Source organism: Pelodiscus sinensis, chromosome 6 (assembly GCF_049634645.1).
Source record: "Pelodiscus sinensis isolate JC-2024 chromosome 6, ASM4963464v1, whole genome shotgun sequence".
Taxonomy (NCBI): domain Eukaryota; kingdom Metazoa; phylum Chordata; order Testudines; family Trionychidae; genus Pelodiscus; species Pelodiscus sinensis.
The window spans coordinates 90,624,510-90,639,100 of NC_134716.1; the positions used below are offsets into that span (position 1 = coordinate 90,624,510).

The window sequence follows — 14,591 nt, forward strand, 5'->3', positions numbered from 1 at the left end:
AAGTGGGTCTGGCCCACGAAAGCTCATCATCTAATAAACCATCTTGTTAGTCTTTAAAGTGCTACATTGTCCTGCATTTTGCTTCAGCTACCCCAGACTAACATGGCTACATTTCTATCACTATTCTACTCTGTTTGTGTCTGAGTCAGTCCAGCATAGGTGATGACTTCATAGTCAAAGCCAGCCTCTGTGTCTTGGTTGGGAAATCCTGTTAGAATGGTGTTTTAAAGGAAGCAATTTTACTTAAAAGGTTTTTCAATTTATCATTCATATAATTCTCTCTCACTTCACCTAAATGTTTGGGATTCTTCTTTTCAAGTGATGTGTTTACTTATCTTTAGAAATAAATCAGATGAGTATATGTTTTAAAAATTATTAAAATGACATAATTTAGTTTTCAAAGTCAAGCACACTAAAGTTTGGAAATGTCAGATGTCCTGTTATTCATGTATTCATAATATTTTCTCTTATGTTTCCACTCTGTGCATTGAATAAGGCAAGTACTCGTGTAAACAGCGCTTTGCCGACAAAGCAATGCAGTTTATAGGAGGTGGAAGTTTCTTGTCTAAAGTCTTCATAGGCAGTGTTTACCTTGCCTGATTTTTAGTGACAATTGTGTCGACACAGCTCTGTCACTAAAAACTACATAGTGGAGACAAAGCTTTAGATTGAATTACACCTGTAGTGTTGACCAGTTCTCTGTTACCCCAAGCAACCATTTCTAGCATTTGGTAATGTCTAGACGACATGGCTGCATTGACAGAGCCATGTAAACTAGTTTACCCAACATAGTCAATGAAGTGGGGATTTAAATAATAAACAAGGGAAGCCTTTGTTGACCACACCGGTAAACCTCGTTTCACAAGTCATAAGGAAGCTGTCGACAAAGGCTTCCTTTGTCAACCAATCCATGTCTAGACTGTCGCACCGTGCCAGATCAGCTGATTGTCGGCACAGCGCAGCGGCCATTTTTTTTAATGAAGCGGGGATTATTTAATCCCCACTTCACTGACTATGTCGGGTAAACTAGGTTACATGGCTCTGTCGACATGTAGTCTAGACATTCCCCGGGGTGTGGGGTGCCTAGCCTGGCTCAAGGGCACCGCTTGGGGTGGAAGGGAAGAAGGGACTGCAGCTCCTCCTAAGTTTTATACCATAGCAGGACACTGTCTTCTGCCTCCCCTCTAGACAGGAGTTAGAGCAATGCAGGCAGCTTTCTTTGTTAACTCCCCTTTCCTTCATGGAGTGAAAGTAATGCGGGCCCATCCAGCACAACAAAAGACCTAATCAGTGCAAACTGCTGCTTGGTTCCTGGCTGAAATCAGGAGCAGCTGGGTTAGAATCAGAGCTCCTTAGATACTGGTTCCATCTTGGCAGGAACAGAACTTCAGCAGCAAATGCAAACACAAAGGTGAGTAATCCCCTCCCTTGGCTTACTCTTCTCCCCTCACCAGCTAGCCAAAAGCTATCTATGTTGCACTTCCTCTCCAGGATCTCCCCCTCCCAGGTTCAGCCACACTGATTAAAAAGTCAGTTTAAATCATATAATAAAATCATAGGGTTGAAAGAGTTCACTCTAGTCTTACCTTCCTCATCCTCTCCAGTTGGCTATTCTTTGCTCTACCAAAAGGAATGCAGAGGTGTACCTGGAAGATCCAATAGCAGAGCTGGTAGCTTCTGCAGCACTTTTTTCAAATTTATTGAGACAAGCAGGGCTAAGGAGTGGTAGGTGGGGAAGGAAGTTAAAAATGATTTCTGCAGATTTCATTATCCTCTGCCCTCATCCTCAAAGGTTGTTATGTTACAAAGTCTGGGAGGACTGAGCCCATCTTGACTCCAGTAGACACAGGGCTGCTCAGGCATGCATTCAAATGAGCCCAGCTTTGAATGTTCCAGTGCTTTACTGCAAGAGCAGCTGGGCTAAAGAACGACCACCTAAGATCTTTCCCTGCTGTCAAGAAACAAACATGAGGTGCCACACTACAACTGTGACTTAAATTGTTCTTAAAACTTTCCCATTTTTTAAAGCTCTCCAGTTTTGGGGGGAATGCCAATACCCCAGGGTGGTCATCTATTCTTCCATTTAGTCACACTTGTCTGTGAGAGTAGGGATAAAAGAGTGTGTCTAGACTACATGGGTTTTTTTTGAAAAAAGGAGCCTTTTTTTAAAAAAAAACTTCACCTGCAGCTAGACTGCAGCCGCGTTCTTTCAAAAGTAAATTGAAAGAACGCGAGAGTTTTTTCAATCGTGGTAAACCTCGTTTTACGAGGAATAACGCCTTTTTTCAAAAGTACTCTTTTGAAAAAAGGTGCTATTGAATGCAAACTGTGCATTTACGAAAGAGAGCATCTAGACTTTTTCAAAAAAGCGGCTCACTTTTTCGAAAAATCTGCTTGTAGTCTAGACACTTTCCTTCAAAAGAGGCTTATAGTCTAGACGTAGCCTAAGCAACTACTCACTTTTTCCCCACCCCTTGCTGCCCCTGTATGAGAGGCCGCAAGGGGAGGAACAGGAGACGGTGCTGGGGAGGGTGCTGGGGGGACTTGGCTTAAAAGCTGGCTCTCTCCAGCACTGTCTCCACAGTGCCACCTGCCCCTCCCCTCACTGCCTCTAACAGAGGCAGCAAGAGGGGGTAGGGAAGGCTGCCATGAAGCAGCATCTGCCAGCCCCCCAGCTGCCAGGCTCTTACTACATATAAAATTCAGAGGCACAGTGGTCCTGGAGCAAGCTTCCCCTTAGCAACTAATTATGTAGTCGATACAAAAAGTCCTAGAATTAAAAAGTGCAATTGCCATCATGCTAAAGAATCAACATTTGTATGTAAAAATCTGGTAACCTAACACAAAGCTCATTGTAATCAAAGGAAAGACTCTCACATAAGGATGTTAAGGAACAGTTATTTTGCTAATCATGTAGTCAATACAAATTTGCATAAATCAAGATATGGTTGACAAAATTTGTTTACTATAGATCTGCACTGTTAACACCCATCATTTCATTATATTCTTGATAGTGGTTCTTCTTAAAGACATAGACCAATGTGGTAATGAAGAAATTGTTTAAATAAATTGGGCTACTTTTGGGCTACTGCTTTTTTGTTTAATTAACTGTGGACTATTGATTCAGTAGAAATCTGGCAATTCTATTTTCCCCACTCAAATGGGACCATGGAATTATCCATGGCGTTAGCTCAAGGCTGGCAATAATTTTCTCAGGAGGGCCACTTAATGAATTTTGTTACTGGTCATGAACTGCCTACACCCTCCCCCCGGGTCCTGTGGTGGAAGAGGCGGGGCTGGGAAATAGCCTCCCCACAGAGTTGTTTGGGGCCAACAGTTGTGAAGCAAAAACAGAGTAAAGGTCTTGCAGCTCCCAGCCCCGCATCTACTGCATTGCCTGGCAGCTGCCCACGGTTGCTGCAGCTATTTAAAAGGCTAATGGCTCTGGCCCCTGCTAGGATAGTACCTCAACTGGTAGCCCTTTAGATAGCTGTAGCAACCATGGATGGCTGCCAAGTAATTCAGCAGTGGCGGGGAACCATGAGCCCTTTGTTCTGTTTATACTTTGTCTTGGCTCCTGGTTGTGGAGTTATCCTGGCAGGGGCCAGATCCACAAGCCCTTTAAATAGCCGCAGCAACCTGAGCACCTGCCAGGCAATGCAGTAGTTGCAGGACCAGGAGCTGCGAGCCCTTTAAATAGAAGCAATTTGAAGGGCTTGTGGCTCTTGGCCCCGTTGCTACTATGTTGCCTGGCAGCCTCCTGGAGTTGCTGTGGCTATTTAAAAGACATGGCTCTGGCCTCTGCTGGGCTAGCACCTCAACTGGGAGCTGAGAGCTAAGTTCCCTCTAAACCGCAGCTGGTTTCTGAGCTCCACTTAGAGGTTCAAAGCTTCTCGGCAGGCAGGGAGCTCAGCTGACCAGTAGGGGGGTGGGCATCTGTAAGCAGTAGCTAAACAGAGCTGCTGTACACTGAACTAAAGAGCTCCCAGAGCAGAAAAGCAGGTGAGATAAGTAGAGAATAAATGGTTGGGGGGAGTGAGTGAGTAATTAATTAATTGGCTTGGGAGGAAGTCTGAGGAGAGGGCAGTTTGGAGAGTCCTGTCTGCCCGAGGAGAGAGAGAGACAGAAACTCAGCAGTTTCTTCAACCCTCCTTGGCTTGGAAGGAGGAGGTAAGGGGTTGACTGCTTGGGGTAGGTAGGAAAAAGAGGGAGTGGGTGGGTGCTGGCATCTGTGCAGTGAGATGGAGGTAGGGGGCAGTTTGTTTGAGGTGTCCTGATTCACTTGCTGCAGTCCTCTCTGTCTGGGTTGGAGGGAGGGGGGAAGCAGGAGTACATTTTCATAATTACATTTCAAACAAAGTTTACATAGGTGTCAATGGCTTAAGATAAGAAAGAAAAATATTCTTTTAATAGATTTTTTTGGAGTGTTGCAGATATCTAAAACTCTAAACTTATTATTTTTTTAAAATCCTGTGTTACTAATTAATACATGGTAAATTGTTATTGCATTAAGGCCAAATCTTTGCTATGTGGTAGAATTCTGGCTCTTATAAGTCAGAAGTAGGTGTGATGCTAGATGTGTACGATGAAACCTTATTTGCAAGCTCTTTGAAACATGTATTTGTCTACTAACCCTGAAGTTGTGTGTTAATTTGTTCTGAGGCTTCTACTCTTCCTCAAGTATAAGAAGGCTAATTCTCTACCTTTGGACAGCACCTTTGTAGTCACTAAGGGTACCTCACATCAACTAGACAAGGGAGTCTTGTTTTAATATATTTTCTTCCACACAATGGACTGCTTAAAATAAATGCGTGTTTTCTTTGTATTGGTGGTGCACATTCACACACTACTCAATATTGGTTTTGCACATAAAAAATTTCAGCCTGCCTAAAAGAAAATTCAACCCGCCCAAGGATAGAAGATGTTAGAGGGAATCATAGAATCATAGAATAATAGGACTGGAAGGGACCTCAAGAGGTCATCGAGTCCAGCCCCCCGCCCTCAAGGCAGGACCAAGCTCCGTCTACACCATCCCTGACAGATGTCTATCTAACCTGTTCTTAAATATCTCCAGAGAGGGAGATTCCACCACCTCCCTTGGCAATTTATTCCAATATTTGACCACCCTGACAGTTAGGAATTTTTTCCTAATGTCCAATCTAAACCTCCCCTGCTGCACTTTAAGCCCATTACTCCTTGTCCTGTCCTCAGAAACCAAGAGGAACAAATTTTCTCCTTCCTCCTTGTGACACCCTTTTAGATATTTGAAAACCGCTATCATGTCCCCCCTTAATCTTCTTTTTTCCAAACTAAACAAGCCCAGTTCATGAAGCCTGGCTTCATAGGTCATGTTCTCTAAACCTTTAATCATTCTTGTCGCTCTTCTCTGTACCCTTTCCAATTTCTCCACATCTTTCTTGAAATGTGGCGCCCAGAACTGGACACAGTACTCCAGCTTAGGCCTAACTAGTGCAGAGTAGAGCGGCAGAATGACTTCACGAGTTTTGCTTACAACACACCTGTTGATACAACCTAGAATCATATTTGCTTTTTTTGCAACAGCATCACACTGTTGACTCATATTCAACTTGTGGTCCACTATGACCCCTAGCTCCCTTTCCGCCATGCTCCTTCCTAGACAGTCGCTTCCCATCTTGTATGTATGGAACTGATTGTTCCTTCCTAAGTGGAGCACTTTGCATTTCTCTTTATTAAACCTCATCCTGTTTACCTCTGACCATTTCTCTAACTTGCTAAGGTCATTTTGAATTATGTCCCTATCCTCCAAAGAACTTGCAACCCCACCCAGTTTGGTATCATCTGCAAACTTAGTAAGCGTACTCTCTATCCCAATATCTATATCATTGATGAAAATATTGAACAGTACGGGTCCCAAAACAGACCCTTGCGGAACTCCACTTGTTATCCCTTTCCAGCAGGATTTAGCACCGTTAACAACAACTGTCTGACTACGGTTATCCAGCCAATTATGCACCCACCTTATCGTGGCCCTATCTAAGTTATATTTGCCTAGTTTATCAATAAGAATATCATGCGAGACCGTATCAAATGCCTTACTAAATCATAGAATCATAGAACACTAGAACTGGAAGGGACCTCAAGAGGTCATTGAGTCCAGTCCCATGCCTTCCTGGTATACCATCCCTGATAGATGTCTATCTAACCTGCTCTTAAATATCCCCAGAGATGAAGATTCCACAACCTCCCTAGGCAACTTATTCCAGTGTTTAACTACCCTGACAGTTAGGAAGTTTTTCCTAATGTCCAATCTAAACCTCCTTTGCTGCAGTTTAAGCCCATTGCTGCTTGTCCTATCCTCAGAGGCTAAGGAGAACAATTTTTCTCCCTCCTCCTTGTGAGACCCTTTAGATACCAGGGAACACTGGTTGGGAGCCATTTAAATAGGATCCCACTGCCTGAGCCACCACCTAATGCAGTCCTTGGGCATATCAGGTAGGTAAGATCTGGCCCCAGGCCGCATCTTGCCCAGCCCTACGTTAGCTCTTCTCTGGAATATTGTTTGTTTTTCAGAAATTTAAACATTCTCCTCCTCACAATTTGTACCATAAGACGTTTTAAAAATAACAATAATTGCAAGGCTAAGCAGATCTTAAGCAGATTTTATTTATCTATGCTAAAATAGTGTACAAAGTATCAAACTTGTGCTATAAGGCTCCAAAACTGATATCTCAAGGTTTGGTATTGGAAATATCTTGCTGTTGATTGTTCTAAATTTACAAATAAGCTTAAAATATAGCTTTAATTGGTATTTGTTATACCTTCCCTGTCTCTCTTTCCCCTGTTCTAGGAGTCAAAGGTGTTCTTCTTCCATGTTATGCTACCAGGAAAAAAAAGAATAATTTACTTGGATCATGTGTTGATTCTAGGAGGTTCTTTGGGAGAGTCAGGCCTTCCCATTTTTTCTCCCACTTTTTGGGAGTTCTGGAGAATCTGACTTCATGTGGCATCTCCAGAGAGTGAAGAAATCAATTGTTGGGTCCAAGTGAGGAGCATGGGGGATGTGGTGCTTGAGATGTGATCCTAGCCTTGTTCCTGCAACATGCAGTGCCCTCAGAGAGGAGCATGTGCTGTTTCCTGATATGGGGAGCTCAGCCTAACTCTTTTTCCTCCCCTCTGCTACAAAAGTTTTGGCAGTATTGTGAGACCAGCCTTAGACTATATTTGTTTATTATTCTGTCAGGGTGCCAGAATTTTCCTGAGGAAACCTAGAAAAGACAAGTGGCAAATTTTAACAGTTACACTCTCACCAATGGCTTACTAGATTTTCATAGGGCAAAGAGAAGGTCTGGCTGTAGCTTGATGGGTTGTGCCTCTAGTTCAGCAGTTCCCAACTGCTTGTCCGTGGACCAGCGCCAGGCCACGAACCACTGGCTGCCGGGCTACAGTGGCTGCTGGAGCTGAAGCTGGCTGTTCGTGGCAGCTTTAGCTCCAGCAGCCATGGCAGCTGATTTTGTCCAGAAGCGGTTCTGGAGCTGAGGCAGTGGCAGGAAGAAGCGGACCAGGAGGCGCCTCCTTCCTTCCTCCCCTGTCCCACCCAGGTAAGACGGCGGCCTGGCTGGGGCTCTGCACCCCCCGCCGCCTTTACCCATGGGGGTGTGAGACAACAGCCAGCAGTCCCCACCCCCACCGTACGCCTGCACAGCAGTAATGGCCATGCTCCCAAGAGGGAGCAGTCTCGCTCTTGGGAGTGTGGGGTGGGGTCAAAGGGCAAAATGGTATTGGGTGAGGGCATGGTGGGGTCACAGGGTAAGAGAGTGTTGGCATGGGCTGTAGGAGTCAGATTAAAGTGTCAAAGGGTACGGGATGTAGGGGTGGGGTTCAAAGGGTGTTAGGTATTGGGGATCAAGAGGCTGGATTGGGGCTAGGAGTTAAGGGGGAGGACTGGGGATAGATGTCAAAGGTCAAGGGGGGGCGGGTTGCAGTGGATCACTGATTATGGAGCCAGATGCGGAAAAGCTCCTGCTTCTTTCTCAGGCGGCAGCAGATCTGAGGGTGTCTGAGCAGGGTAGGAAGGCCTCAGAGCTTGTGGAACAGGCAGTTGCAGGTCAGTGAGGCACGATCAGGGTTTGGCACGACAGGCAGTCATGGAGTTTGTGGAGCATGGAGCACCGGGTGTAGTGGGGCAGGATCAGGGAGCACTGGGAGTGAGGTGCAGGATTTGGGGAAATAGGAGGTTGTTAATTTAACTCAGGGGTCGCTGGGACACAGTGTACCAAGGTTGGTAGTGACAGTGGAAGCAGGACAGGCTCCAGGCAAAACAGAGGTGGTTGAAAAAAGGAAGATGGCAGCAGGGGATGTTGCAAAGTGGGAGATGGTGGGCACTGGGGTGACAGGCTTGGCAGGACAAACTTGTGAGATAATGGGGTTAGTGGGATATAGGGGATATCAGGTGTGAGGGGTTTGGCAGATTTAATAATACAAAGAAACAGAATACCATGGTTGGCTGGACAGGGTCAGTCAGAGAGTTCTGGGGTTGGAGATAGAGGGATGTGTAGTGACAAGATGAGGTCAGTGGATGAGTGGGTTGGTGGCTGTGGCGGGGTCCTCCCCTCCCCTTTCCCTTCTTCCCGTGATTAAAGCATTAGCCACCAGCCCGGAGTCCAGCACTCGCAGCAGGCCCAGAGGCCTAGTCCACACCCTGAGGGGTTGGGGTAGGGGGGTCCGGGCCCTCCCTCTCCACCGGCCCCCAACCCTGGGCCCTAATGGTGGTGGGTGGTTCCCACCACTGGCTCAGCGGGGGGTCCTCCCCGAAACGTGCTGAGCCCACCGGGGTTTTCCCTGCCCCTTGCCCTGGGTTGCTTCCTACCCCCGCCTTGTGGCCGATGGAGGTCCCACCTGGCGATGCTGGGTTGGTGGCAGCGGCCACGTCAGCTGGTCCTGTCTCTGGGGCAGCAGCGCAGGGGTGTCTTCTGCAGCGGGGCGGGCGGCCCCCCGGCGTCAGCATTGGGGACGTGCTCGCCCTGGGGCTGGTAGTAGCAACAGCGGCGTTCCCTCCGGCTCTGAATCTGGCGGCAGGTCCGGCGGCGGGCCTGCAACTTGGGCCGGAGCTCCTTCCTCCCCGGCGGTCTGCCCCAACTGAGCAGCCCGGCAGTCTTTTATAGTGAGGCTGCACTTCGAGCATGCCCAGTAGGGCTGTGGGGGAGGGGCGTGCTCTACCCAATAAACGGGCTCCCCTTCCTCCTGCTCAGTGTGGGGGCAGGTTAGCCCCATCACAGTGGCCAGGTAACATGTTATTTGGATGTTTGCATATTCATTATTTTCATATGGTCTGCCCAAAGTTTGTGATGGGGTTTGTCAGTCCATGGTAAAAAAAGGTTGGGAACCACTGCTCTAGTGAATAGCAGAGGCCTGCTGCAAACAAAGATGTGGGAGTTTCGTAATGGCAAGATTAGAAAAGGGTGGAGGGGTAATTTACAAAGGTATCTGCAGAAATTATGGGGCAGTCACATGTTCTGTATTTTATTGTCCTTAAAATATTTTTAAATTTGTAGAAAACTTCTTGCTTAGTTTCGAGGTCATGATTCTATGGCCTTCCTGTGAACTTGAACTGCAGTATACTGAGAATTATGATAATTATGCAAATATTTGCATTATGCACTAAATTTTACAATACTTGCTTATATAGCCTCTTTCACAGTGAAATCATCTCAGATTTTTGAACACTGCAAACTGGCTGAGAAATATAGGTGGATGAGTAAAAATGTCAAAAATGAATTCTGAGACTGCTCATAAAAATCAATGTTTATTAACAGTTTAAAAATTTCCATCAATCAAGTTCTTCTGTTCTTGCTTAAAGACAATATTCTTAATCTGTTTCAAATGTTTTAACTTTGCCCTGTAAAATTAAAATTACCTTGTAGTTGCAGAACTGTAAAAGATCATTTATTTGAGATTATGCTACTTTACATAGATTTCAGAGAAGATCATTTTGCAATGTTAAATTCAGAGGTTAGCAATTAGTTGACTTTGTTATTTTGAACCTAAACCTTGCATAGACAAAAAGTTAAGAAATAGCTGTGAATTATATTGTTCCTATACTTATTTCTAGGAGAAAACACAGTCTTCTACATTACCAACAGCACCCCAGATGAGAAAACTATTTAATATATTTCTGGGCTCAGTAATTAATAGTGAGAAGTTAGTTAGTGAGACAAGTAGTTATTCCGAATTTAAATTTGGAAGGTCCCTAGAATTGGGACTAAACTTTGTCCAGTCTTATTCTTAGACCTAAACTGTTCTTCTCAAAGCTAGTCATTGCACAATAGTAGGTCTTCAAACTGCAGTTGAGCAATGAATATGGTGTTACAAATCTGTTTCTTGATCCCTTAAATGAACAGCTGTGGCTGTTGAGCCTGAATCTATCACCAAAAGATTGTGTTTTTAATTTCTTCATTTGGTCTTTGTGTGTCTTTATAAGGAGCTACCCGATGGATTGATTGCAAACTGTACTGTGATATGAGTGTAAAGTTACATGGAAACTTGTAACACTTAACTTTGTTTAAGTTATTGTGTGCCTGTCTAAGATTATAAAATAGACACTTCACTTCAAATTCCAGTTGTAAAACAATAAAGCAAGTGTCAGAATCAGAGCCACAAAATAAAGCAGTGAGCTAACATGATGTAGTTTAGGACCATTTTATTTATAAGTAATATAACCATGTCCTTTTTATATTTATGTTAACGTCTAATATATTTTTTTATTTTAATTTTTCTTTAGCCATGTCCTTCTGGGTCCCGTGATTTTCGAGAAAAACAGTGTGCAGATTTCGACAATATGCCCTTCCGGGGAAAGTATTATAACTGGAAGCCCTACACTGGAGGTAATGTGTAGCTTGGCAGAGGTTTGAGAACTCTGAAAACGCACACAGCTGACTAATCTTGAACTTGGATTTTTCAATAGCCATCAATTAACCCACTAATTAAAAATACAACATTTATTAAAGGGCATGTCATTGGAAGGGTCACATTGATGGTGAACTGGTGTGGTTCAGCCATGAAAGTGTGACGGGGTGCTATGAAAATGCACCACTTCATAATGTAAAGCCCTTTCCTGTCAGCTTTTTTAGCAGCAGCATGAAGAGAATGGGCGGGTGATCCACTATTATACTTGGACACTGCAGTAAGATGTACCCTATACAAGTCTCAATAGACTTCCCCTACCTGAAACTCCACCGTCCTGGTTGGAGCGCACATATATAAGAGCCTATACGAGACAAGCTATTCAGTCATCAAGCTATGGTAACTTCCATTGTGTGGAAAAGGACAGTTTTGTTTCCCTGATCATCTATAGTATGCTCAGCATAGCTATTTGTGACAGATTTTTTTTTCCCATTTTGGGACAGATTTGAGAGATTTAGTTTATACAAGCTGTGTGCCTATCATCACTCTTATGAGATCAGAGCAAACAAAAGGTAAACTCCTTAGGACAAGAAATATCTCTTCCTATGCCTTTGTACAGTGTCTGGTACACTGGTCCTTAATCTTTATTGGGTGTTGTGGATGCTACAAAATGAAATTGATAAACAGAATAATTTACAACTAAATTACATTAATTTCATTGTGAGAATGCCCACATTACTCAAAGCTAACCTTTATATACATATAATTTTTACATCCAGAGACCTAATTTCAAGCCTCTAAATGTATCCTCAAGACCTGATGCTATTACTAAAATAAAATTCAGAGCAGTGAGTTGCGGTACCTACACTGTTCAACATGTTAGCTGTAGCAATAGAAACATAATCATTGATGTGTCTGCACTGCAGTTTCAGCTTCTTGGAACAGTTCACAGCTGACATGAGTTAAAGAAGTTTTTAGTTGCTCTTATTTCCATCATGGGACAAACCCTGCACACTGTGCCCCCATGATTGAGGGAGTGCAAAGATGAGCTATGCATCCTCTTCTCTGCTGACATATGCTGTTTATTCTTCAGCCATAGACAAGGATCTATCCTGGCTTTTTTTTTCTTTTCCTCTTTGTTTCTCCCTAGAAGAAAAGGGAGAGATGGAGAACGATGTTCTTTTGATTAGATACAGAATTGGTAGTCAATAAACAAGGATCCTTACTTTAGGCCAGTGGTCACCAACCAGTAGATCAGGATCTACCGGTAGATCTTAGAGCTTCTGATAGGTGATCCCAATTGGTTTGGCTGGGAGGCTATCAAGCACTGGCATTTCAGCTGCCTCTCCCTACACTACCCTGTTGCTTCTGCCCTGAGCCTCAGAGTTTCCCCTGGGAGCCTCCTGCTTGTTGTGCAGGGCAGGGAGACAGAGGCAGGGAGTCATCAGTGTCACTCTGTCTCCCTTCCTTGTACCCCATCTTCCTAGAGTGAGCAAAGGCAGGGGAACAGGGGTATTTGGGTTTGAGGTAAATCCTGGACTGACTTAAATTCAAAAAGTGATCTTGTACTTTAAAAGGTTGGAGAGCACTGCGTTAGGCCAACTTTCCAACTATCCCCAATCATGGGGCTGTCCATGGATCAGTTAAGCACTGGTACAGATTGAAGTAGTATCTGGGCTACCCCAATTTCTATGATTACCGGTAACTCCACAAGTAACCTCTTTTATCCAGTCATACCCCCTGTCAATTTTATGCTTTCCAGAGATGGATAACCTACCACAACCTTCAGTAAATTGCTCCAATGTTTAATTAACCTCAATGTTAAAATTGTTATCTTCTTTCTAGTTTAAACTTGTTCAGCTTGGCTACGTCTAGCTTTTGCGCAAAAGGGCCAGTGTAGCTCAGATTTGTTTTGCACAAAAAAGCCCCGATCGCGAAAATGACTGCAAATATTTGCACTGTAAAAAACAAAAGAAATACTATTTTCCAATTCACCTCATACAGGTACTGTAGTTCAATCTTTTTATCATGAAAGTTGAACTTACAAATGTGGAACTATATGTACAAAATAATTGCCCTAAAAAAGAAAGCAATAAAAAAACTTTAGTGCCTACAGTTCCACTCAGTCCTACATTTTGTTCAGCCTATTCCCCAGACCAAAATTTTGTATATTTGCAGGAGATAATGGAAGCTGTTGTATTCATACCATTCTAGAGTACACATGTGCATGCTGATGACTGGTTCTGCTCTATAAGCAGTTTGGACAAATGCATGGGCATTTTCATCAATGAAGTCAGATGCCACCAGCAGAAAGCTGATTTTCTTTTTTGGTAATTTGGGTTCTATAGTTTCTGCATTGGAACGTTGCTCTTTTAAGACTTCTGAAAGCAAGCTCCACAACTCATCCCTCTCAGATTTTAAGATGGCACTTCAGATTCTTAAACATTGGGTCAAGAGGTATAGTTATCATTAGAAATCCCACACAAAATGTGTGTCATCAGGATCAAAGCATGTCCTCTGGAATGGTGGTCAAAGCATGAAGGGGCATATGAACATTTTAGCACACTTGACATGTGCACCTTACCACTCTGGCAAAATTGCCACACGAACAAATATTTTCCCTTCCAAGTGACATTATAAATAAGAAGTTGGCAGCATTATCTCCAGTAAAACATAAATAAATTTGTTTGTTTTAGTGGTTGGCCGAACAAGTTAAGACTGAGTGGACTTGTAGGCTCTGAAGGTTTACATTGTAAGCAAAAACACAACAGTTATGTAACAAAAAAAATCTACAATTATCAATTGCACTTTCATGATAAAGAGTTTGCTCTACAGTATTTGTATGAGGTGAATTCAAAAAAATACTGTTTCTTTTGTTTATCACTTTGTATTCTGTGTTGTAATTGAAATCTTTATATTTGAAAACTAGAAGATTTATCCATTGTTGCTTGGGTCCTTAACTCAAATAATTTTTGTTTTTCTTCATTTAAATCATCATTCTGGAGTGGGGCTGGGAATGAGGGATTCAGTATTCAGGCTGTCCTGAGGATAGAGGATAGTCCTCGCCCTTTCTCACTGCAGCAGCTAGGGGCCAGGTGAGAAGCACCTGTCCATGGCTGCTGCAGCTGCAGCTGCAGTGGTCACAGCTGGGGGAGAGCTACATGTCTCCCAGCTGGGGGTCAGACAGACAGACAGACAAATGTATAGCAGATAGCTGTCCCTTTCTCCACCTCTGCCCCCTGCTGGCACAATGGGGTTATAGCTGTCCCAGTCCCCATTTCTGGCCCTTTGCTGCCCCCTGTGGTCATTTTACAGTATAATTGCCTCTTACCAGACCCCTCTCTTTCCATTTTATGAGAAACAATCAAATTAAATGCACATCCCATTGCCTTGGCACAACCAAACCCATACTTTGCTTTAACTTATGATAAGAGGAAGCTACGTACCAAATTTGGTAGTCCTAGCTCTTACCATTTAGGAGTTCTTGGACAGACTCACAGATGGATGGACAGATAGACAGATGCATATTTCTAAATATATAGTAAGATGTAGAAAACATCCAAAATATTTCATAATAAATTTCAGTTGATATTCTACTATTGTTTAACTATGTGATTAAAGCTGCAATTATGGGGGGGAGGGGTTGTTAATCACATGAGTTAACTGTGATAACTTGACAGCCCTAGTTAGGAGGGCTATCCTTTAATCTA

At 43.7% G+C, this 14,591-nt stretch overlaps 1 protein-coding gene across 6 annotated transcripts in view; it reads left to right on the forward strand.

The window, feature by feature from the left end:
• The window catches only part of ADAMTS6 (ADAM metallopeptidase with thrombospondin type 1 motif 6), a 380,566-nt gene that overhangs the window by 267,169 nt on the left and 98,806 nt on the right, over nt 1-14,591 (forward strand). For all 6 annotated transcript variants that reach the window (XM_075932396.1, XM_006117000.4, XM_075932394.1 and 3 more), the window contains one exon: nt 10,760-10,862. In XM_075932396.1, the coding sequence (XP_075788511.1) occupies nt 10,760-10,862 (103 nt within the window). The remainder of the gene's footprint in view (nt 1-10,759; nt 10,863-14,591) is intronic.